This window comes from Mus caroli, chromosome 7 (genome assembly GCF_900094665.2).
Source record: "Mus caroli chromosome 7, CAROLI_EIJ_v1.1, whole genome shotgun sequence".
Lineage (NCBI taxonomy): Eukaryota > Metazoa > Chordata > Mammalia > Rodentia > Muridae > Mus > Mus caroli.
Window position 1 is genome coordinate 94,900,934 of NC_034576.1, and position 25,752 is coordinate 94,926,685.

At 37.4% G+C, this 25,752-nt stretch overlaps 1 protein-coding gene across 6 annotated transcripts in view; it reads left to right on the forward strand.

Moving 5' to 3' along the window:
- The window catches only part of Dlg2 (discs large MAGUK scaffold protein 2), a 1,891,758-nt gene that overhangs the window by 1,358,660 nt on the left and 507,346 nt on the right, over positions 1-25,752 (forward strand). For all 6 annotated transcript variants that reach the window (XM_029479404.1, XM_021169155.2, XM_021169152.2 and 3 more), the window contains one exon: positions 19,813-19,982. In XM_029479404.1, coding sequence (XP_029335264.1) covers positions 19,813-19,982 — 170 coding nt within the window. The remainder of the gene's footprint in view (positions 1-19,812; positions 19,983-25,752) is intronic.

The following is a 25,752-nucleotide window of genomic DNA, read 5'->3' on the forward strand; positions in this document are numbered from 1 at the left end:
CCCCAATGGAGGAGCTAGAGAAAATACCCAAGGAGCTGAAGGGGTGTGCAACCCTATAGATGGAAGAACAATACAAACTAACCAGTAACCCCCAAAGCTCACGTAAGAGAGGCCCCTTGGTCTTGAAAACTTTATATACATCAGTACAGGGGAACGCCAGGGCCAAGAAGTGAGAGTGGGTGGGTAGGGGAGTGGGTTGGGGAGTGTCTGGGGGACTTTTAGGATAGCTTTGGAAATGTAAATGAAGAAAATAAATAATAAAAAAAGACATGGATTCAATGTGTATATCCCTTAAATTGACTTCATGTGTTCTAAAGTTTCTAATTCAACTCTAGCTCCTGCTGTGTACATAGGAGAAATTTCTGGCATTGTTTTTAGATCTGCAACTAGCTCAGCATAAAAGCTTACAAGAGTCTTATACTGTTCTCCTGAACTGGGAGACCTGGAGACATTTTCTAGACAGGATGCCCTAGGAAGGTTACAGACCTTCTTCACTGCAGCATTTTTAGCCATAAAATGAGGACTGCAGAAGAATTTGAGGAGTTTTTCATTTCAAAATTTTATTCTAATTGCCTGGTGATTTTTGAGAATTTGAGAAGTTCAGAATATTATTATTGTTGCCGAGAAATTAAGTTTTTGTCCAGAATGAATCTCCAGTTCTCAGAAGACCTAGTCCATAAGGCATTTTTATAGTCAAGAGTTGTTTTAAACTTTATACACCATGCCTCTAATTTTTATGCACTTCTAACATCCTCTCAAGAAGACATGTTGCTATTCTAATATTCTGAAACCATTTTTGCTTCATATTGCAGTAAATTTATAGTGTCACTGGGAGCAATCCCAGGACAAAGAAGCAGGGGAGAGAAGAGAAGGTGCTATCAAATGTCCTTCTGATTTCCAATTTAAAGGTAGTCCTGGTTGTTATCAGGATTGGTTTTCCGATGGAATTACATATTCTACCATTTTTTTTAGAATGACCTAATAATGAAGTCAGGTTTGTGCAAGGATCAAGTCACTGCAAACGACCTTAACAGTTGGATGGTAAAATTAGAAAAGTGTTAGAGCTCCTGGATCCCTTCCTCCCGCAATGGAGGACTAGATTCAGGGCAAAGCACTAGTTAAACTGGTAAGAACAAGTTTTATATGAGGACTATTGCAGTAGGGAGAGACTTCACTATAGAAATGAGGTCATTTCTAAATCCCACATAGAGAAATGGAGATTTACAGACAAGGAGCAGGGTCCTGCTTATTAACAGAGAATAGATAGGAGAAAGCACTGGGGGTAGGGGGGAGAGAAAGAGAGATGCCTGCTAAATCGACCTAGCAGGATTATTTCTGAAGGCTTAGGTGATCAGATATCGGAGTGAGGGGTGGTTCTTAAGCTGCTTTGGCAGGATTCTTGCTAAAAACAGCCATGCAAGTCTAACAAGGGTGTACACAGAAACTCAAGGTCAGAGCCTCATTGAGAAGGGGCCTGCCTAAAGTTCACTAACAGAGAGGTCCTAAGTTTCAATCCGGTTATAGGACACAGACTTTGGCAGAAGTGAGGCAATAGTCCAAAGAACTCTCACATGATCTTTGTTGCAGGGTTCCCTGCATCCTTCCTAATACCCTCTATGTGGTACTCCCGACCTACCCATGATGACACCTCATCTGGAAAAACAAATTATATGTCCGTTTCCCTGAGGAAGTGGAGTTGAAAATCAGATTCAAATTAGTTTATTAGACTAATCATAATTCAATAAAAGGACCTTTCAGCACCTGGAAAGCATGCCAGGGTCACAGACTCTCCTTACAGTCCTCACACCAGCTTCCTCCTTCCCTGAGAAGGTCCTCAGAACATGTGTACTGTGCAATTTACATACACAAACTCTACCTGCTTCTTAATGTAGTTGGTTTGAGGCCTCTTTTGAGCCTAGGATTGTGCACCACACTGTTGCCATTACACTATGCATATGAACTTGGGAAGAAATCTACACAGCCACAAAAGCACAATGCAATCCTTTGGCTAGGCAAATATACCCAACTATATCTACTTAAGCATGATAGGAACAGATTCCAGGGATTCGCCTTGCCTTGGATTTATAGATTCTTCTTGCAATGGCCATTAATCCTGATCTCTTAACCTTAACTATTAACTGGAAAGTATAGTAAAGGAAATACCATCATATTTTTCAGGCCCAATAAGAGGAAAATTTATTTGCACGTATCTTGTCTGTAGAGTTACAGGCTTTTAGAACTTTTCATACTGAGTTTACAATGTTAACTCCTGCTGTCATCTGAAACAGAGAATTTTTTCTTTTTTCTTAATGATACCTTAATTATTTGCTTTACATGACTGCCATTTTATTGGCAACAGTCACACTGTATCCAATGTGCTCTTGTTTGTTCATTAATCTACTTATTATAACATTCAGTCCTGTATCTTATGATAGTAGAAACTTAAATCTAATCACAGTAGTCCCTTTTTCTTAGCGTATTACACATTTGTCACTATGTTCATTTACTTATGAATGGCAGAGACTCCAAAATCTTTTTCAATACAGCATGGGGTTGCAATTATTTAAAGAGAATTAACTGGGCATATACAGAAGAATCTATGAAAACAAAGACCTACAAACATGCAAGTCACAATATTAACAGTTAAAAGTACTGGAGCTAGAGAGATGGCTCATAAGCAAAAGCGTGTTCTATTTTTGTAGAGCACCCAAGCTTGATTCCCAGCATGTACCTACGGAGGCATCTACACACATGTGAATATACCCACGTGTAGAAACACGCACACTTAAAACTAAAATAAATCTTTAATAAGATTCAAATCTTATATTTATATATATATATATATATATATATATATCATCTTATAAGAAAATGACTGACTGGTATGGATTACACTCTAGTCATAAAACAAGCCAGCATCAAAAGATAATAATAATCCAATAACTTTGTACTTGAAGATAATTTGTATAAAACAATTTATGTTTCTTGCAGAAACTTTTGAAAATACAAGTATTTCTTAATTAAGCTAAATCATTAATAATCTCATCACCAATCTATTTATTTATTGAATTCTCACATTTAAGTAAATGATTTCTTTTTTTTTTCTTTTCTTTTGGTGTGTTTGTGTCTTATGTTGTGAGTGGAGTATATGTATTTTATAACTGTAGGTATATGTATCTTTGTGTATGCATGAATGTGTGTGTGTATGTGTGTGTATATGTGTGTGTGTGTATGTGTGTGTGTATGTGTGTGTACATATGTGTTTTATGTGTGTGTATGTGTGTATGTGTGTGGGTATGTGTGTGTGTGTATGTGTGTGTATGTGTGTGTGTGTGTATGTGTGTGTATGTGTGTGTATGTGTGTGTATGTGTGTGTATGTGTATGTGTGTGTATGTGTGTGTATATGTGTGTGTGTATGTGTGTGTGTATGTGTGTGTGTGTGTGTGTTTGTGTGTATGTGTGTGTATGTGTGTGTATGTGTGTGTGTGTGTGTGTGTGTGTGTGTGTATCGACTAGAGGTTAATATCTATTATCTTTTCAATCACCAACTACCTTTACTTTTTGAGACGAGGCCTCCCACTGAACCTAAACTTCATGGATTAGACAAAACTGGCTGGACACTGAACTTCAGGATCCCACCAGTCTCTCTGTACCCTCATCTCAGTACTGGGGATGAATGAAAAAGATAAATAAATAAATAAAATACGTTTTAAAAAGAAAGAACAGCTTTTTCCAAAATAAAACTGCTTCTAAAATAGAAGTAAGAATGTTGCTCCAACACTTGAGTAAGAACTCAAAAGACATCCATAGTCCAGTGACCTAGAATTGGTCTATGAAAACTAATTTTGTCCACACCATTGTGGTTATACAAGTTAATGTGATCATTTGAATGTAGACATTAGAGCTACAATTTATAATCTGAAATACATCAGTAATAATTGAAATGTTGGTATAACTCCTTCTTTGTCTACCTTCAATTAATCTCCTTCATTATTATAATTCAGTTTAGTAACAGATCACTAAAGAGAAAAGTGGAAAATTTAAAAAATAAAACACTATTGCTTTATTCTAGAAGACAATGAATGAAAGAATAACTTCTCAGCTTCATGTTCAGGTAGAATAAGGAATGGCCTGTGTTAAGTCGTTATCAATAGATGCACAGTAATGTTAAGTAGTACCTATCTAGATGATAGCTTCATTGTAAGACTTTCTGTTGTTTAGTCAATTGTGCCACTTGTAAGAGTCATCAGGGATAGTTTCTGTGTAATATCCTCATCCCCTGTGCATCACCACTTGTCAGATACTTGGGTCACAGCATCCAACATGTAGACATGAATGAGTCAAGCAGGTGAGTCAAATAATTTTTTATTATGTGGAGAAAGAGAACTGATGGTCTCAGGAAATTGAGCAAGGTGAATAAGATATTTTGAAGGTGACTGTCATTTGTTGCAGTGATGTCAGTGAAGTTAGTAAATCTTTTGATGTGTTAAACTTAAGATACATGACAAATAAGTATTCAATAGATAGAATCTTCCATTTTCCCCTTCCACCTCTGTTATGCACTAGTCCTGTAGAGACTGATTTTTTGCTGTGTGTATGAGGGTGCATGGACTTGGAATTGAGAAGGAAACAAGAAAGCAGTATTGCCACCACTAAAGACAGTCTCTTTCAAATTGTAATTGACATAAAAGTACTGAGTGGGTGCTGTAGGGGAAGTGTGTGGTGTTCTGAAAGGCTGTGCTTGGTAGCATCTCCTAGCTATCACAGAGTGTTCAGTGGAAGGCTGTGGAGAGGTGCTGTTTAAACTGAAACAGAGTGAGTGACTGGGCCTACTGAATGTTCTGTAGGCCAAGATAGTGTGGCCAAAGGTCTGCACATGAAGGGAGCATGTTGATGACAGGGGTGCTCCAGAGACAGGAAAAAAATCACACTATGAGAATAAACAGAAGGACATGAGAAACCAGGCCAGGAAAACCTTGGGTGCTATATAATGTAGGGTTTTGTTGTTGTTGTTGTTGTGGTGGTGGTGGTAGTGGTGGTGGTGGTGGTGGTAGTGGTGGTGGTGGTGGTTTGTCTCCAAAGATGAAACCTTGAGGAACCACAGGAAAAGTGACTAAGATGAATCATGGCCTATACAGACGTTATCTGATGGGTGTGAAAGTCTATCTAGGGCTTAAGGACTGTTTGACCAAATTCATACAATAAGAGACAGCAGCTTGAAATAAGAATCTAACACCATACTGAGAAATGATTCAAGTTAAAATATGCTTAAAGGGTAAACTTTATAGGCTTTGGTTACTGTTGAATATAAAGGAAATACTATTTTTATTTTATTTTTGAAATTATGATAAAATTACAATATTTCTCCCTTCCTTTTCCTCTCTCCAATCCTTCCCATCCACCTCTTTCTGTGCTTCAAATTCATGATAGAGGGAATGAGTAGGTGGGTGGGGGAGCACCCTCTTAGAGGCAAAGGGTAGGGGGTAGGGGGATTCATGGAGGGGGAACTAGTAAGGGAGATAACATTTATAATGTAATTAAATAAAATAAATAAGAAATAAATAAGTAAAAAAAACCCACTGAAACCATCTGATGGAGATATTTTTTGGTGATCTCATGACAAGCAAACACATGCTTGAATTGAGACACCCCATTGTGGAGACCATAACGTGAGAAAGCGAGCTTTTCACTATCTCCCACCCTGACAAGCCAAATGGCCCTGTGCTAGGAGCCGGTCATCACTCCCTTCTCCCTGTTCCCTTCCTGGCACCTGAGGCTGTAAAAGCTGAATTATAGTCCCCTCTTCCTTATCTCTTTCTGACTCCCATGACATCCAAGGACATGAGTTATGTGCTGAGCCCGACCTGACACCCAAGGCTGTTAAGGAGGATCCAAATTCCTGAGATAAGACACAGAGTGACTTCGGCCCTCATGTCCCCTGATGCCCACTTCTTTGTTCTTTGTTAATTCTCCCTCAACCCCTCCCTATTCCCCTCGATGTATGCTTTAAAACCCAGCGTTTCAGCCTAATAAACAGAGACCTTTTTAGGAGCGATCTACTTGGTCTTCACTTCTCTTTTCTCTTCCATCCCATTTTCTCCGAGGTTTGCGGTCTCCCTCCCACCCACAAATAACTGAATCCCACAGGATGGGACAACCCCCCCATGGTACCCCAAATATGTCAATTCTTGTCATCTTAAAGACCTCATTTATCATTTAATTATATTATAGCTTATATCTCTAGAACTAACCTTTCTTCAGTCATTCTGTGGATATCCAAATGTTTTGTAACTGTTATTTTTAGAAAAGGTACCAGTAGCTTACATCTTAACTTACTCACAGTCTCATAGCCTCATGATCCAAGCCTATCAGAAGAACAGTTTGCACATAATCTCTCTAGGTTTTTATTTATTTTTTCATAATCTCTCTCCCCTTACCAAATTCTAGTCTGAACCCTTCACTATATGCTACCCAAGAATAATATAGAATACATTTCTCCCAATATAACTGGTACAGTAGATTTAGCCAAAGCAAGTATAATCTGTTTATCTCTCCTCTTTGTCCATATTACATCACTCTTCTCCTGAGCCCTAGTCTCTTATGCTTTGCTCCCCCTGGTCACCCCTTTTCTACATCTCCACTTTAATCTCCACAAGCCTATTTGTCTTCACCCCTAAAAAAATCCCAAGTATGCTCCATTTTACATGTTTTAAAATGGTACCATTTAAATCATAAATTAAATATTAGTATGGGATTTCAATTTCTGGCCTTCTGTAAATTGTGAAACCCCATTTTCTCTACTACATCACTATTTCACATACCTCCAGTGGAATCTATCTACTGAGGCTGTAAGGCAGTACTCATGATTAGAAATCAGAATGAAAAGATCTAGTTGTTCATTTTTTTTCTCCTTGAAATTAAGTTTCTCTTCTACATTTTCACAGTGTTTTAGCCTCATCTATTTTAATTTTAGACCTTCTGGTCCATGCCAAGGGAGTTATGTGAGACACAACTACATGTATAAATAAAGTGCTGTGTTTTCCCAGATATTCTGATTATAAAACTTTAAATATTTAAACATTTCTTTAAGACTAAAATATTCTGATTATTACTAACATATAATTGATAAAATTACTTCAATATATTAAACCATATACCTGTAATTCTAAAACAATGAAAATGTAAGTACAGTTGGGATTTTTGTTTTCAATGGACAAATACAACCACATCTACCCAACTTTTCTACTTAAAAGTTCAGCTTTATCTAACTAGGATATTTCTAGATTTTATGCATGCAAGAGAAGATGTGTTTGGCGTGTTTCATAAATAGAAAAATGCTAAATAGTCAGAAGTCAGTATCAGAGACCACCATATGGGTCACAGGGGTGCTTGAAAAAAATCTGTCGCTTTAATTGTAGATTTCTTTTATCTTCTGGAAGCTTTTCTATATTACTGCCCTCATGTATGCAGACTCTTTTACTAAGTAATTGCACAAAATTTCTCATTATAGAATCCTCTGTTCTTTTATGCTCAAAAATGAAGTTTCATGGACAGTTATAAGGTCATTGAAAAAAAAACCCAAGTCAAAGTCACTGACAACTGTGGATTGCTTTGTACTTCAGATGAGAAAGTTATGAATTTCAATGATCTGAGTACCTGGAAAGTAACATGATCTTTGTGGGCAAGGGTGTCCTTCCTCATGCATTATCCTCATGCCCCCTCTGGGTTTTTGTCTGTAGCTGAAGGATAATGTAAGAGACCAAGCATATATTTGTAAGGAGAGCTCTAGCTTGCTTTTATGAAATCGCAAAATGTCACCAGTAATTTCAAAGTATGTCATGAGTTTTCATCACAAAATTAATTTGAATTTATGTTATGAAATGTGATTGAGATTACAGAGAAATGGGGAGTTTGGAAATTATAAAATTGCATAAACAATAATAGCTGATTTTTAAAGCTCAGGAAAGGTCAGAAAACAGTCTTGCTAATCATGCTCCCTTGAAAATTAGTAGCTTCGGGCAACTTAGCACTACCTGCTGTAGAGGGGACTGCTCACAACCTTTGCCAAAATCAAATAATTCCAGGAAATTATAGGTTTGAAGTTAAGAAAGTCTTTGAGCCACAGCTATCAGAACAGAAATTTGGGCATCACAATGATACATACTTTATTGCAGTCAAGTCTAATATAATATTTTCTAACTGTTAATTCATTCATGCTCTCATTCAAATGTGCTGTTATTTTACTTTCAATTGAGCAACTACTATGGACTTAGCCTTATGGACTGAGTTATTTGATGATGAGTAATTCCACATCATGTGAGAGAATATGTAATTGTTAACTATACCATTTAGATTATTCTGTGGATTGATTTCAATGACAAAATATACTTTTTGTTTCTAATATATTTGATGTGAGGGACATACACAAGTCATATAGTCTCTACAGCCAACAGGAAAGTAGAACATGATGAGTGCTCAGTTGCTACTTGGCATGAAGGGATTGAGTTAGGGATGGGTAACACTGCCTACATTAGGTTTCTGTTCCTGTAACCCAATTGTTGACATAAAAATAGGAGGCTGGAAGGATGTATTTTGGCTCATGCATTCAGAGGGTTCCATTCATCAGAGCCAGGAAGGGCTTGCTGAGGCGGACCCACATCATTCTGATCCAGGAATGAAGTAAAAAGAAATGTTTGCACTCAGCTGCTCTGTCTTTCCCCCACCCCTTAACCCATTCAAGCCCTTGGTCTATGAATAGAGGTGATAGTCAGAGTGGATCTTGTTCCCTCAGGTGATTTTTCTATTCCTCAATCACCTAGGTGGTTCTAACTCCATTGCAACTGATAATAAAGACTAGTGTTCACACCAGATGTTATAAATATGAAAGTAGGACTCCTGTCTTCGTGTAGGTGATTCTAACAGAACATGCAGAAGAAGACCATGATTCCAGGGAGATTAGAGGTACTGAAGATGGAAAGAAAGCTCTGGATAAATGCTTTATCCAGATCAATGCAACTGGTGGATATGAACAGTAAAGGAAAGACTGACTAAGAAAAAGTGGGTGGATAGTGGTACCATGTTATCTGAGGAGCTATGAAAATTGGAGACAAGGCTTCTTTTCTCATAAAACCAGCATCTGAGTGATGGATTTGGGACATGATATATGCAACAAAATAAGTATACAAGTATTGAATGTGTTCTTGAACAGTACAAAGCATGATTATATCTTTAATTTACTCACCATAGCATTCTGCACATGGTTTTAAAGAATTCTTAAAGATGCTTTAAAACTCATCATAAATATTCTATCTCAGAGACCACTGATAAGTGCAAAGTCTTTGGCTTGTAAGATTTGTATTCTTCCAAAGTCAATGTGTATTAGTGAACATCTCCTACATCCCCAGTGAGTAATGACCATCAGAAAAGGGAGCATGTTTGTAAGCAGTCTTCTGCATGGCATCCTTGAATTCTTACTTATTCTAGTCTCTTATTTCTCTGAAAATAGAATGTCAAGGATTAAAATAATCAGTCAAATAAGAAACAAATCTCTGAAATTAATACCTAAGTTCTAATGATGAAAGACATTTTTAAACTTCAGTTGGTTTTATGTGCTATGATATGACCTTATGTTTATCTCCATATTCTGTGAGTCAGTGGCCAGTATTCTTATACCCAACACTGTTTTCTCAGTACTACATACCCTGCACTATGTAGTGGATGCTCAGTACTTGTTGGCTGAGTGTGAATGGCTGCAGTGGTAATTGAGATTTATTGCTAGTGGTTCTTTGCTTTTATTGAGACCTTGCTTTCTCACTGGAGTTTTGCCTGGGATGCAAATATGACTGAATAATACCGTGTATCTTCAGGGGGAATAAATTGGACTTCGTTCTTTTTAACAGAAGAGATGATGGAATGATAAGATAAGAGAGCATCCTCTTGGCATAGCTTGGGAAAGTGTGTATATCTGTAGCAAAAACGTCATGCTACCATACTTCTAAATCTATGCAGTTTTCAAGCCTATAATCTGTGCTAACTCTGTGTCAGGCACCACTGGGGGTGCTAAACATTCAAAGGCAAACAAGATACATTTTCCTCTGAGTGATTCACAGTGTATAAATAGAAATTGTAAAAAAAATCATATTCCCTTTCTTCACCTCCCACATGCCATCAAATGACATATGTAGTAGATAGTAATAAGCGCTGTTCTCTGTCCCTTCTTCCTATCCTGTCAATGTCAGAGGACCACTGGGAGTGTGTGAGGGTCACATATGTTCGTAAGATAGCTCATGCTTTCATCTACCCTCCCTTCATACCTTCTCCTTCTCCTCATGAAGGGTGTAGATGTGAGTCTTACAAAACAATAATCTAGCTAGAAGCATAGCCATCTCTTCAGCCCAAATTCTTATCAAACCTTGCAGACCTTCCAGACCTGATTCTGTTGCCCATGCTATCAGCTGCTAAGCTAGTCCAGGAGCTGTGTTCCCTCTCTGCTCACCTCATGGCCCTCAGTCGCTGCTACCTTAGACACTCCAAGAGATTTTCTTAAATCTGCTTAAAACAATTTTTCTCTCAGTGTGTTCTCACTGTGCTGCAATGTTTACATGACATTTTAGTAGCTTGATTTTCAAATTCTACTGTTAAACTATAAAGCACCCTCAAAGTGTGCATCAGTGTTGAAAAGGTGGTGGTGCAGTACTTAACAGACTATTGAACCCTAGGGGTAGCCTAGCTAGCCAAGGAAACGCTTATACCATGAATGTCTGTGATGTTAGAGAGAAGTAACATATAGCAAGAGACAGGATTGGAGAGGTAAATAACAATCACACTGTTGAAAGACCTGTGTGTGCTCATGAAGCTTCAGACAATATGCTTCCAGATTCAGTCTTTATTCCACAGATCCCTAAGAACTTTGCTGCCAATACACTCTAGAAAGCCTTTCTGTGGGTTAGAAAAAGACCCTTTTCAGCTGGGTCACTAAAGCTTGAGAAGAAAGGGCATTGAGCACATTCTCCTCTGTTTGCCATGGGCTCTGCTGACTTGTTTGCAGCCTGCTGACCCTGGTTCTCTCAGAACTCCCTGAAAGCAACAGATAAGAGTTCCAGCAAGTCTTGTTCTTATTCCACTTTCTTCTCTGATGCAGAAATCATGGAAACTGTACCTTTTCTGTAACTTATAAGCAATTATAAATGTACGTTGTGTGACTCCTGAGCAAAATTTAATTTGCAAATAGAGCTTGACTTAAAATTGTTAATTGCTGAACATCTTCCATAGGCAATTGGAAATAATCAAAGACTATTAAATATAGGATAAAACAATCAGGCTTAATCTCAGAAACACGATTCTGACAACAGGTTAGAAAAGATATGTGCTGGCTAGTTTATACCGACTTGACACAAACTAGGGTTAACTGAGAGGGCTATAGGCAAGACTGTAGGGCATTTTCTTAATTAGTGATAGATTGGAGGGGTACAGCCATTGTGGGTGAAGATATCCCTGTGCAGATTGTTCTGGGTTCTATGACAAAGCAGACTGAACAAGCCAAGGGGAGCAAGCCAGTGAGCAGGCATCAATTCCAGCCACCAGGTTCCTGCCCTGCTTGAGTTCTTGTTCTGACTTCCTTCAATGATGGACTGACCTCAAGGTTGTAAGCCAAGTAAGACTTTTCCTCCCCAATTTGTTTTTAGTAACAATGTTTCATCATAGCAAGAGAAAGTATAACAGCAGATTATAGGAGAGGCAAGATTATTATCCTAGAGGCAAGATGGGTTGTGATAAGATTTTCTAAAATCTAGATTGTTGACAATCTAGGTGAACACATAGGGAAGAGGATCTAAAATTCCCCCTCTCTGTGTCTCTCTCTCCCTGTCTCTATCTCTCTCTGTGTCTGTCTGTCTGTCTGTCTGTCTCTCTCTGTCTGTCTGTCTCTTTGTCTCTCTGTCTCTCTCTGTCTCTCTGTCTCTGTCTGTGTCTGTGTGTGTATGTATGTCTGTGTGTGTCTGTGTGTGTATGTGTGTGTGTTACAGATTAGATGTATGTCAAAGAAAAAAAAGGAGACACCCACTTCTCCCATACATCTCTGGTATTAGAATAATTTACCTTTGTGAAGATGAAAAGTGAAGTACTAAGTTCACCATTTGAGGTGTACTGTTGACTTCCAATATAGATAAATGCAAGGCTGAGATAACCTTAAGTTTTTAACTCACAAAACAGCAGAGGTAAAACAGAATTTTAAAATCGTTGAGGTCAATGTGAAGACACAGAGGAGAATATCCTAGCTGATTAGTGGAAACGTCAGGATTAGAATTACTGTGTGATTTATAAACCTAATGTTCTTCCTAGGTTACTTTGTTTCCTATATATCTCAGCCTCTCACCAAAGCATTTATCACATTTAGCATAAAGCAAAAGTGAATGTGAATGAAAAGGTGTGTAATTATGAATCCCATAAGTCTGTTTTAACATTCATGTCTAGAGCCAGAAAATATTTGAATAGAGGTAAATGAAGGAATGAATCTAATGTCTTAAGACATATTTCATAAAGTGTGATTAGGTTATGTATGGGGTGGTAGGTCTTATAGACTACCCAACCATCTTACAGCTCTGGATGAGACCCTGCCAGGATGTTTTTCATTTCTACTCCACCCATTGTGAGCAACAAGCACCTCAGTGATTCCGAAACATCACCTGAGGTCATGGAGTGTAAACTTGCCCGTGAATGGAGCCAGATTTATCTAGATATTGGGAAGAGAAAAAGAAATACAAACTAAGGTATAGTGGCATGCTTAGAGAATAGTACAAGGGGAATGAGTTCAAATGTAGATATCATAAATGATGATGACTTCTTAAATAAAAGCTGTTTGTCAGGTAAATAAATATAAATCAAAAATATATGAGTCTTTATTTTATATGTGTTAAGAAAGTCTTGCGGAATTGAGGTGGGGGGCACGGGGTGAGCAGAATCATTGTCAAGTTTGATTTGGGAAAGGGACCTACCTTTGTCTCAGGGTGGAGTATAGAACAGCTTGTTAGCCTGGCACCAGAAAAGCCAGGTAGAAAGTTGTAGTGTAGCTAAATCCAGGAGGAAAGAACAGCAGCCCATCTTATGACAGTTGCTGTGTGGTCCTCCTGTCCACAGACAGAACACTATAGTAGGCAGAATTAGCAGTGTCCAGTCCTGTGGTTCTCTCCCTTTGAAATTCTCACTCGATGCCCATTTCTCTTTGTTATACTCAATAAGCTGCCTGGCTTGAGATTTGTTACTGGCAGCTCTGCTTCTCCAGGAACAAGCCAAAAGACCAATCACTTGTGCTGAAATAGCAAGTTCTTCCCCCACTGCGGAAAGCTGTGATGTTTCCCAGATGACAGCTGCAGAGACTCCTGCAAGCATTTTATATAAGGGAAATGAAGTGGCAAATGGGGAGGGCGAAACAGTACATGCACTGTAGAAGAGGGCGTGTATGCATAATAAATGCAGTTACCCTCACCCAGAGTTAGAGAGGAGAGCAGAGTGCTATGTATAAGATGGAGGACAAAGTGGCTCTTGGTGAATGCTTAGCTGGCTAATGCCGAAGAAAAGGAGTGAAAAAAAAGAGTCTAAGACATGACAGAAAGTGGTTTGCATCTTCACAGCTTCTCACAGTTTGTCACTGTGGTCTCCTGGTCCAGGTTCCCTTTGAGATTTGTTCCAAATAGTGAGAACTTGCAAAACGAGCTGAGCAGTTGCATAATCAGAACTCAAGAATTTTATCATAATTGTTTAGTCTTCGTTAGATTGAGAACTTTTATTCATTTTGAAATTGGCATGAGCAAAGCAGATTGCACCTTCAAACTCTAGAGTATGAACAGGACAACCAGGTTCACTAAGAATCTGTGGATTTGAATCTTGTTCTACATTGTAAGGAACTGTGGGAGGCAGGGGGTATAATTCATGTTATGGTGCGCATTTATATCCATGATTCTAGGATCCATCTCTTAGATTCTTCTACCTACCCACATAAAGACCTCTGGTAGATCCCAACAACTTGGGGCCTACTAAACTCTCCAAGTGACTAGGATAAGTATTTGGGAACCACTGATTTTCATTTTATTGTTGGGCTCAACATTAATCCTTTTCAGTATGTTCTTTGACTCTACTGATGTTCACCTGGGATTAGGTCTCAAATATATCATTAATTTGTTTTGAGATGGTGTCTAATAGTGTAGCCTTAGCTGGTGTGGAACTTGTTATGTAGAGCAGGCTGGTTGCAAACTCATAGAGATCCACTGTCCTCTGGATCCTGAATGTTAGAATTAAAGGTGTATGCTAACACACCCTGCCCATGTAATTATTTTTAATAAACCACAAATGTGTGGATGGTGAATTTCATGAGCTTTGAGAGTACATACATGTAGCTTACATTGGTTTTTTCCCTCCGTTAACTAATTTATTTATTCACTTTACATCCCCTTTTCAGAACCCACTACTTCCACTCCCTCCCCAGTCCCTCCCTTCATTCCCCCATACCCTTTCTAACTCTGAGAAATGGCAGGGCCTACTCTGAGTACCAACTCACAGTGGTACCTCAAGTCACTGCAGGACTGCATTCCTCTTATCAGGCACTATGTTAATTATTCCTATTGCATTATCTCATTTTATCCATGCAGCAGACTTAATATCTCCATTTTCAGATGTATATATTTCAGCTTTGAGATGTTGAATGAGTTCCTTAAAGAAACAGCTCCTAAGTTCTAGAGTTCAGAGGAGACCTCAGATATATATGGAAAAAGCACATAGACCTTGCTTGTAATTTATCTGAACATTACATACTTATCATTATGGAAGGAACATAAAAATATGTTTTAAAATATCCATAATCTCTTTTCTCAAGAAAAATAAGAACCACAGGTTAGCATTATTCTTTCTTTCTAGTATTTCTTTGCATACTAAGCAGCAATATTTGCAACTTTTAATGTGTATTATCATTCAGAAAACATATTATATAAACTAATATTCTTAATATTTATTTATAGATATAGTCACATAACAAATCTTATTTTAAAAGCAAAGCATATGTTGATACGTATGGGAGAAAAAAAACTATATTTTACATGTTATTTTAAAATATATTCTCAACAGAGAACCAGTAATTTCTTAAATATTAATTATGAGTGATTTCTTATCATGTGAGAGGTCATTTCATTAATAAATACAAAGATCATATGTGGTTCTATAGACAGATGTTAGTGATTATGTAAATTTTTGTTTCTCATATATTCAGTTGAAGGAAACATATCAGAATTGCAAAAGGAAATTCCAGGGAATTATTAAAATCATTTTAAAAAAATACTGGGTGGCCAATTCTTTTCCACAAGATGAAATTGCTCCAGGCAAAACCATAGCCTCATATCTGAAACAGCAGCTACTGAGTGGAACAGTCAGTTCCAGCAGCCCAGTGATGAGAAAGTCTGTATGTAAATGTCTTCCTTACACAGTGGCTCAGAGGTATGAGAGAGGATGGACTTGATGCTAGGATGATGCATGACTTCAGCTGCAAGCTAATGATACATTTATGTGCCTTAAAATGAAGGGGTGACCTTACTCACAAAGGTTATCTTCAGTTAGAGTAAACAAATTAATTTTAAATAGCTGTGGCCCTCTGGCCAGATTCTATTTCAAGTAACTGGGCTGGGGGTGGGGGGTGGGGTTGAATGTCCTAGTTCTCTGGCTTGACATTCTTTCTCTTTAAGAATTTCAATTTTTTGAAGAATCTCATCATCAAATTTTTTTTGTATTTTAACGTAATGCAAACAACTCTAAATTCTTTGTATCAGCACAGATAAAGGTAAAACCAGTTAGAAATCATGTCTCTGTCCTCACAAAGAGTGGGTGACCTTACCATTGATATCCCTCTATTTATAAAATGGAGATCAATACTTCATGAACTGAAGTGAGAAAATTGAGTGAAGAGACTGGGCTAATAGAGTGCACAGTTGATGTCTGTTAATCTCATCATCACGAATGAGACCATTACCACAATTTTGAGCCAAATTTGAAGCAAGCTTTAATTAAATACTGGCCAGGATGGTGGACTGTGGCCAGATCCATTTTTGGGTTTCCAGAAAATGGCAATAAGCCACCTTTTGCTGAGGCTTGAAAAGATAGACCCATAAGGCTAATTATTTCCCACCAAGTCCAATCAGGGAAAAGCATACATCCTAACATATTTTCTGCCCACTTATTTCTTGCTGATGCATTTCCTGCCTATGTTCCTCATGCTGTAGAGGAATTTTAATTCAGGGACATGGCTGCTCAGGAAAGGGGTAACATGTAAAGACCTCAAGGTCTATGTTATCCAGCTGGGATGCAAACACAGCTGGATTATATTATGATCTGGCCTGAACACAGAAATGTCCTTAGTACACACCTTAAATCTCAGAAGATGACATCTAGCTGAGGGGCAGACAACGTGACCAATCAAAGAAAGATTTGACATAATGAGTCAGAGAAAGGATATGCCAAATTCTCATGAGAACAGGTAGGAAAGAGAGGCTACTTAAAGACCAGTGAAAGAAAGACAGTCCATTTTAATTTAGTTCAGTTAAGTTTAGAGAGTTCAGTTCTGTGCAGGTCTGTTGAGTGCAGTTGAGCTCAGAGCAGAGAAGTTGAATGTGGAATCGATCAGTTTGTAGAGTTCAAATGCAGTCTTTCCAAGCAAAGCAATTCAATCAGAACCTGAGAGAAACCAGACTGAATCAGTCAGTGTGGAGAGGAGCTTGAGCCTCAAGAGTTGAATTGAACCAGTCAGCCAGAGTTCAGAAAAAGCTGAAAAGGTTGCGCTTATTAAGCAGTAAGCCTCCTAAAGGACAATTACATCTGGCAAACAAAAGATACTTTTTTACATCCCACCCACTTGTGGTCAAACACATCAGGTGCAGTTGTGTCAGACAAACTTGTTTAGGGGAGTAAAACCATGTGGCTTATTATCTTCCTAAACAATAGCTTCCAGCAAAATACTTCTCAGGAAGTGTCTGTTCTTTAGCAAGGGCTTACAGGTTAGAGGAATTTTGGTTTTAATGATCTTTCAGGCACAGAAATTAAAATTTAAATTTAACTTTGGCTCTGGCATGCCCTAATGAGAAATTTAAATTTCTACTATGTTCACTTTTAAAGAAATCATTTAGTAACTTTCATAGCTCCAGTGTTATACATATGTACACCCATTCACTGTCTACTGACTCCTCTCCCCAATCACATCTATGCTTCCTCTTTTCTTGTGGGAGTTTGCTGTCCAAAGAAATGAGGTGTCTTTACTATGCAGCTGGACTCAAACCCACACCTCCTCTTTGTCAGTCTTGCATTCTATGTACTATGTTAAAGCTACCTACTTCACCTATATATTCAGGAACCACCATATGAGTTAGGCTGTGTTTGTTTATACTTGTAACTGACAAAGATTCCACTATACACAAAAAGGAAATAATTAGTAGAGTTTGAATAGATGTAGCCTCTAATTTTTTTCTACTGCTCATTTCTATGAAAAGTAATGGTCACACTGTGATTAGTATTCTGAACATGGGGTGATGACAAACTATGCTTTTTTATAATCATGAGATGGCAAAATTACCCACTCTCAAAGGACCAGCTGCTCTATGGAGGCTGGCATCCCTGATACATGCCTACATTCTCAAAACTATTTTAATTAGTAGCTTTCTGCATTTTTGTTGTTGTTGTTATTGTGAGAGAGGAAATGTATGTGTAAACCTATTAAAGCCATTCCATCTGTTCTGATAAAATAACATCACTGTTTCTTAGTGAAACCTTCCATTTCAGAAATTTCAGGCTGCTGTGTGTTCTTATAAAGGCAAGGGTTTTGTAATATAGTTTTTTAAAGAGAAATATAAAGAATTATTGAAAAAATACACTTAAAAAACATCCCCAAGCATTTATACATTTATATAATATGTCCATGATAGATTTGTATGTTGACTAAATAGGCACAGTATACATGAAATAGCACATTGCTATATATATATATGCATGTATGTATATATTCATATATTAATTCATTATTAATTGATTGATTCATATATTAACGTAAAGGCTTGGGAGATCCAGATATATCTAGATACTAGAGTACTTGCCAAGCATACATGGAGGTGTTGGCTTATCCACCCAGTACTATAAAAAGAAATAAATATAAAAAGAAAAACCGTAGATAGAAGATTAATGGTCATGATCATGATGGTGATGATGAAGATTGATAGGTAATCGATAGACTTGAGAACAAATCCAATCTCTGCTTAAACTACCAATATCTCTAATAAAAGGGCTTATATTAATAATTTCCACATGGACATGAGTGTTACTCCATAAAGCTATTAGAAATTCATTGTTAGGAGTACCATACATTAATACATATGACACTATCAACACACTTATTAGAAGTTTATTATATGCTTGGAACTATGGAAAGGTTTATATGTGTATTGTCTAGTTTATTCTTCCCTAAATCCTTCTTTGTAGATATTACTATTATTAATGTATGTGGAGGCTTAGAGAGGTTGAGAAAATTACCCATACTTGTAAACATAGAAGAAGAAAATCCAACAATTGAAATTAAATTGTTGTTTTTACATATTCAACAAATAATTGCTAAATGATGTATTTCTTGGACAAAACTGGATATTGGAAGGGAAGCAGAGAATAGACGGTGGGTGAGGTATTAACCACACTCACTTCTTCTGGCCACTTTAAGGAAAAGGGATTCAAACACAACAAAGATGGTAGAAGAATATTAGGCTTGAGGTTGGGAAAAGGCATCTAGAGACAAGGTGGCATTGACTTCTACCAGGAGGTAACCAAGAAGATGTAAATTGTATGTGCTCTATAGACTTATCTGAGTATATAGTGATGGAGGGAAGAAAGGGTCAGGCAAGAACTGTCCCTCATTTTTGATTTGGAGCAACAGATAAGCTGAGATGGATAAAATTCAAATTAATGGGCAGAGTGAAGAAATCTTTCTAGTCTGAAACCCACGCTCCCAGCCATGGTTCATGTTATCACTAATAATTACTATAAAAATAAACTAACTAGAAGTCAAATAAGCTCTTCCTGTGTGAAAACAGAAACAAAGTACTACATAATTCTTAGTTTTTAAAGTAAATGTCTTGGAGAAGATTATTTGAGGATCTTCTCAAATTTGATTAAGTCTAAGCTTCAAAATTTATAATATTGTGAAATGAATTCCAGGAAAAATATATTTAAAGATAATTTTCCAACAAGCTTAACACATTGAGATGACTGTTTTACATGATTTTCTACTTCCTACATAGTTTCTACTTCCTACATTTATCAGAGTTTCTACAATTATTGCATAACACTTATATCTAGTGATTTAAGAATTTTGCAAAATTAAGCGATAAAATTACATCTGCTATGTCTATATGGTCTGCCATAATAACTTCTGAAAAGCTTTTAGATCATAATTTTCAGTGCAACCAGCTAAGATAGTAAAGAAATAAGTATATCATTGACAGCTATCTTAAAATGCATGTTCTTCTAACTATGCCGTATGCTACTCAATAATAATTTGCACTAGCATAGTAAAGTCTAAAATGGAAACTGGCTAGCCTTGTGAGCAATGTGTGGAATGTTGTGTAGTGCAGGAGTATGAACTTGACATAATTTCTCACACTGTAAATAAGGAACCTTCCAAATTGGAACATTTTCAAATCTCTCACACTCTTTCCCTTTTGCTAATGTACACACTTAGACTGAATTCCTCTCTTCGCACTCCTGTCTACTGCTCAACCTTGCCTCTTCCTCCCTTGCAGGGTCAACGACTGTATCTTGCGGGTGAATGAAGTTGATGTGTCAGAGGTTTCCCACAGTAAAGCAGTGGAAGCCCTCAAGGAAGCCGGCTCTATTGTGCGGCTGTACGTGCGCAGAAGGCGACCCATATTGGAGACTGTCGTGGAAATCAAACTTTTTAAAGGTCCAAAAGGTAATAAAAGACTTACTCTGAGAAACTAGTGTCAACATTTGTCTAAAATTGACTACATAGTCTTTCTATAAAGGCCTTTAATTCTCTGACCTTCATTGCCCACTGGCAGCTTTGACAGTCTGTTTTTGTAACACTATTATGCGTTGTAGCCAGTAAGTATTACATTGGTTTTAACACAGACAAAATAAATTAAGCTTGGTTTTTTGTTTGTTTATTTGTTTGTTTTATGTTCACAGATATCTAGGGACTCTTGTGTGTTTCTCAAGGACCTGGGTGAACGCTGAGATCAAATCCTCATAGTAATGTCAGTTACAGCACTGGCATCATGACTCAAATAGTATTCAGGTGCTTCGGAAAACTTTACAAATTAGTTTAACACATTTAAAATTTTTATTTATATAATTGTTTTTTGAGACAGGTTTCTTTGTTCAGCTCCTGCAGCTGCCTCCCAAGTGCTGGGATCAAAGGCATGCCCACTATCGCCTGGACTCACAATTAAATGTTTTAGATTAATGAGTAATCATTATACCCTTATAATATATTTTCCTTATAATCTATTTAATGTCTAATGCTAAGTATGTGATTGAAAAGAGAAAAAAGACATTTTAAGTATTAAAATGGACATTATTAAGTACCATTTGCCATCAACATAACCAGACAAACTCATTAGAATACTAGTTCAACCATTTACTAATGGAATTACCTTCATTAAATCCTTGGACTTAATGTGACCAAATATGTTGAAAAGAGCTTGTATATAGTAGGGAGAAGCATGAACAGTGTGAGAACAGGGACCAGGAAGTAAGGGGAAAGAGGAGATGGAGCCCATGAAGATGCATGCCCAAGATGTAGAATCTGGAGACTAGCATCAAAGTGCAGACCTAACTTTATTGTTTATTAGATAAGCTTATATTATGGCTTTTTAGCCAATTAGAGTATGTTTATGTTTTCAATAGCAAATCTGATCCACCTGCCCATGAGCCTGTAAGGGAGGGTCCAATCCCCTGGGGAGATTTCAATAAAGATAGAGGAAACAGTCACCACTGGGGTCTGGGGGTGGGGTGGGGTGAGAGTGGGGCTTTGAGTTGTCTCACCTGTGTGTGGAGAGATGTCCGATCACACACTATACACAGTAGACCAGGTCTCTTCAAGGAGTTGCAGGAGCTCTCTATTGTACCAGGTTTATCTCCAACATCCCCCACAGGTCAGAGCAAATAGGTTGAAGCCCACCACTGCCCTTTACTAGTTCTCACACTGGCTAGAAAAAAATTCCCTCCCTTGGCCTTTATTTTCTCACCTACAGACTACAAGTAAAAACAAGGCTCGTTCTCTGAGATATTATGGTGATTCACTGAGACAGTTCACATATCTGAATTAAATCCTGATGCAAACTGACCACTCAGGAAATATTAGCTATGCATGTAGGCTATTTTGAAGTATTTTTTTTACTAAATGTGGTAATGGGTTTTTAGTAATGTAATGAAATGCTTAGAGATCCCTCATGAATCAAGTGAAGGCACATTAGAATTCAAGTGTGAATGAAGGTCTACCCTATCCATTTACTAAAATCACACTGACAGTTTACTTTTGAAAGCCAAACAAATGGAACATAGATTTTTTTCTATTAAAAATATATACTCTATATAAATAATATGCATCTATTTATACAGCTCAGCTACAGCAATTATTCATCATTTCCCTAAGCAAAGGCTAATTTAAGCCCTCAGGAAAAATATTGCCATTCTTTTGCTGGCTTCCTGCTCTGAGTCACTGAATGACCTCCAGCTGCTTCGGCAAAACACTAAAAGGCTGTAGGGAACTGATGACCCAACCTCCATAATTTTACCAGGAACATATTTGTTAGTTCTTTACTTTGACATCAGGCATTCTCCAGCTCTTTTACTTCATGCTGAACTATTCTCTTCTTTGAGCCTGATGTAGGGCAATAAGGTCTTATGACATGGAGGGAGGTACTCAAAAGTGAGAGCTGATTAACCCAGGATGTAGGTAGTAACTCAAAGAACATACATAATATATGGGAATGATCTCCTGAACCATGGAAATCCTAGGGACAAATTTCCATATGGAAAGCTGGTTTTATAGAGCCTGTGGACAAATGTCCTGAGTCAGTTACTTTTTTTTATACTGGATTATTTTGTATAGGTCTAATTTGTTACTCTATATCAATGGCTCTTAACCCATGGGTCGTGACTTCTGTAGGGGTAATATATCAGATATTTACATTATGATTCATACTAGTAGCAAAATTATAGTTATGAGGTAGCAATGAAATGATGTTACAGTTGTTGTCAGGACAAAATGAGGAACTGTATTAAGAAAGTTGAGAACCACTGGTCTATACATAGCCTATTGGTTTCTAAGGAAAGAAAGTGTTCCAGTTGTGTGGACTCCAGATGCCTCTCCCTATGCTTGAAACTCATCAAGTGTAGAATTAGAGTAGCTTATATAATTAAAGTCTTAAATATAAAAGAATATGGCTTTCTTCACTCTCATATATTATAATTTTTAATTTTAGAATTACAGTATCCCTGAAAAAAAATTTCCACCATGATAAACTTAAAGAGGGAAGCCCTAATCCATGGTGAAGAATGAAGAAAATTTCTTTCCTCAGAAAATTCTAATCAAAAATGAATCTAAAGTCAACATATTTAATGATTTTGCAACACAAAATGACATTGATTTTAGGATGGAGCTGAGCCATGATTTTAATTGGGATTGGGTTGTAGTGGGGTGGAGTGGCTGTGTGATTCATCTTAGCCAGAAGAGTCAGAACACTTCAAAGAACTGGAAATATTCCACTCTTCCATGTGCATATGCTTCCCTATCCAGTCCACCTTGACTACATAGTTGTCACATGATACACATCAGTATTCTAACCCTGTAGATGTATTCAACTATGTCTGTTTAACATATGGTTGTCTTGTTATACAGACAACTGGTCCTTCAATATTTCAACAAATACTTATTAAACATTTGCCGTGTACATGACACCAGTAGTACATGACACCAGTAGACAAGGATTCACAAAGAGAAGAGGTGAATCTTGTTCCCAAGAAAATTATAGTCAGGTAAGGAAAACATCTGTTATATAAACTTGAAAAATTAATAAGGAATGAAGACATTCAGAGTGAACAGATTAGGTAATATGCCAAAGGAGACAAAGGCTGTTCCTGAGTTATAAATTAAAATAGCAATATAGCAAGATAGGAGAGAATTTTGGAAACAGATAAAAGCATGGCAGCCAAAGTATAGAAAAGATCTTCATATTATCTAGTATTCAAGTAGACATGAGAGTATTCAAGAGTGACATGAGACCATATGGCTGAGGTAAGTAGAGGCTAGATCATGCATTGCTGACTTTATAATATTTAAAAGCTTGGAGTTATATAAATGCAAGGGGGTAAAAATTCAAAGCATAAGATAAATATGTTAAGATCCACCATCTTTATCAACTCATTCTGGCTGCTGGAAAAAAGACAAATTGAAAAGGCAAGAATGAAAGCCAAGCTCAGTTATACATAACTCAGAGTAGAGACTGGTGCAAGTGGAGTTGTGCTGTGTGTTGAAACCGTGTTAAGTACACACAGTCAAATATAGCTAATTGGTTAGAATAGTAATGCTTGGCATTGGACATCTCTATGGTCAAATTAGACCACATAAGAAACTGCATGCACATGGGATGTGACATGTTCTCTGCAATGTTTTGACTCTTCTAGCTAAGATGTATCACTCAGTCCCCCTCCCCCCATCTATTGCTAAACTCTGTGTGGTGTGTTCTGCAGATGAGGCACCGTTTTCTAAAAGGGATCCCATCTGTCAAATGAGGAAGGCTACAGAGAAAGCTCTGAGGAAATGTGATTAGCAATTTGCTTGGGAACTTCGTAGAAGCCCATTGTGTATTTCTAATAAAAAGTAAAAATGCTTCTCTTAACATGTAAAATTTGCTTTACCTTGTGGTTAGAAATTTAGTCATTGAAGGCATCTGGGGTGTCTATGTATTATCAGTCAGTTGAGAAAAAATATAGGTAATCCTATGTAGAAAGTAGTAATTAATCAGGTCTATTTAAGTTTCCCAAGAAATCAAAATTTAAAGTAAGAATCTGAATGTGTAGGGGGTATTTCAAGGAAAGAAATTTATAATGAAAGCTCTCTAGTGGATTTCCCAGAAAGCTCCCAGAATTCCTCTTAGTCTAAACCAACCAAAGGAGTCTGTCATTAAACACACATCAAGATCACTGGTCACTGTGGCCCAACTTAAACAAGCTTCTCCATGAGAGTTTAGGTAGCAGTTTTGTCATATTGGATTACCATGCGCATGAATAATAGTCTTTGAGCACAACCCCTATAGTCCACTAACCTTCCCTTTTTTCTTCTTTTTTAATTTAATTTTATTTTTTAATTATTCACTTGACATCCTGCTCACTGCCCTTCTCCCATTCACCTCCTCCCACAAACCTTCCCCCATCCCTCCCCTCTTTCCTCTGAGCAGGTAGGATTCCCTCTGGGAATCCTCCCCCACCTGACACTTCAAGTCTCTATGAGGCTTGGAGCTTCCTCTCCCATTGAGACCAGACAAGACAGCCCAGCTAGTAGAACATACCCCAAGTATAGGTAACAGCCCCATTCCAGTTGTTTGGGACACACATGAAGACCAAGCTGCACATCTGCTTCAGATGAACAGGGAGGCCTAGGTCCAACCCATGTATGTTCTTTGGTTGGTGGTTCAGACTCTGAGAGCACCAAGGGATCAGGGTAGTTGACTCAGTTGGTCTTCCTATGGAGTTCCTATCCCCTTTGAGGACCACAATTTTCCCCCTCTTCTTCCATAAGAGTTCCCAAGCTCCATCATTCACTATTTGGCTGTGGGTGTCTGTATCAGCCTTAGCCAGCTGCTGGGTGGAGCCTCTCAGAAGACAACATGCTCCTGTCTGCATGGCTCAGAAGTGTTGGGTCTAATGGAAGTGGAGGAGGGGTAACCCCTACCCTTTCTTAATCCTTCACTACTCCTAAATTTTCCTCTTTGCTCTTTTAGACAGTTTTGCAGATACATGATATCATACATATTTATATATAAAAGAAGAATGATAAAGCTGTGACACATGACAGGTCTGTTTTCAGGTTTCCAGGAATATAATAGTCCTTGTTAATTAGTCTTGTGGAAGAATTTCTTAAGGCTTAGTTAGAAAATTGAATTTTTTTCAGGATAAGAATTTAAAAATTCTTAGTAATATTTGTAATAGTTCATTGTTACCATTTTTGGCTGAAAGTTGAACAAAGGAAAACATCAGTGTGCTCACTTATGTGCTTCTAAGGTAACTCCCATGGTATTTCACATGTTCTATTCTCAGTTCTTTGGCAACAATATTTGTTAATTAAAGATTATTTGTTTAATATTCCCCAATTTCAAACAAAGCCTATATATTTATCTTCTGCAAGTAACCACGTGTCATATGTGTGGGAAAAAACATGTGTAATATACATTGTATGCATATTTTTGCAACTGTATTTTTGTCTGGTCCTATACATATTCATTTATATCTAAAAATGGGGTAAAAACTGCCTTGTGACTCTATGACTTATAAACATATTCATATAAATATATAGTGACTCTATGACTTTTAAACATGTTTAGCAACATATATGTACATATATACATATATGTATACATATATATATACACACACATCCTTTGGTTTTATATTTCCATATACTTAATATATGGAAATATATTCCTAAATATATTGAACGT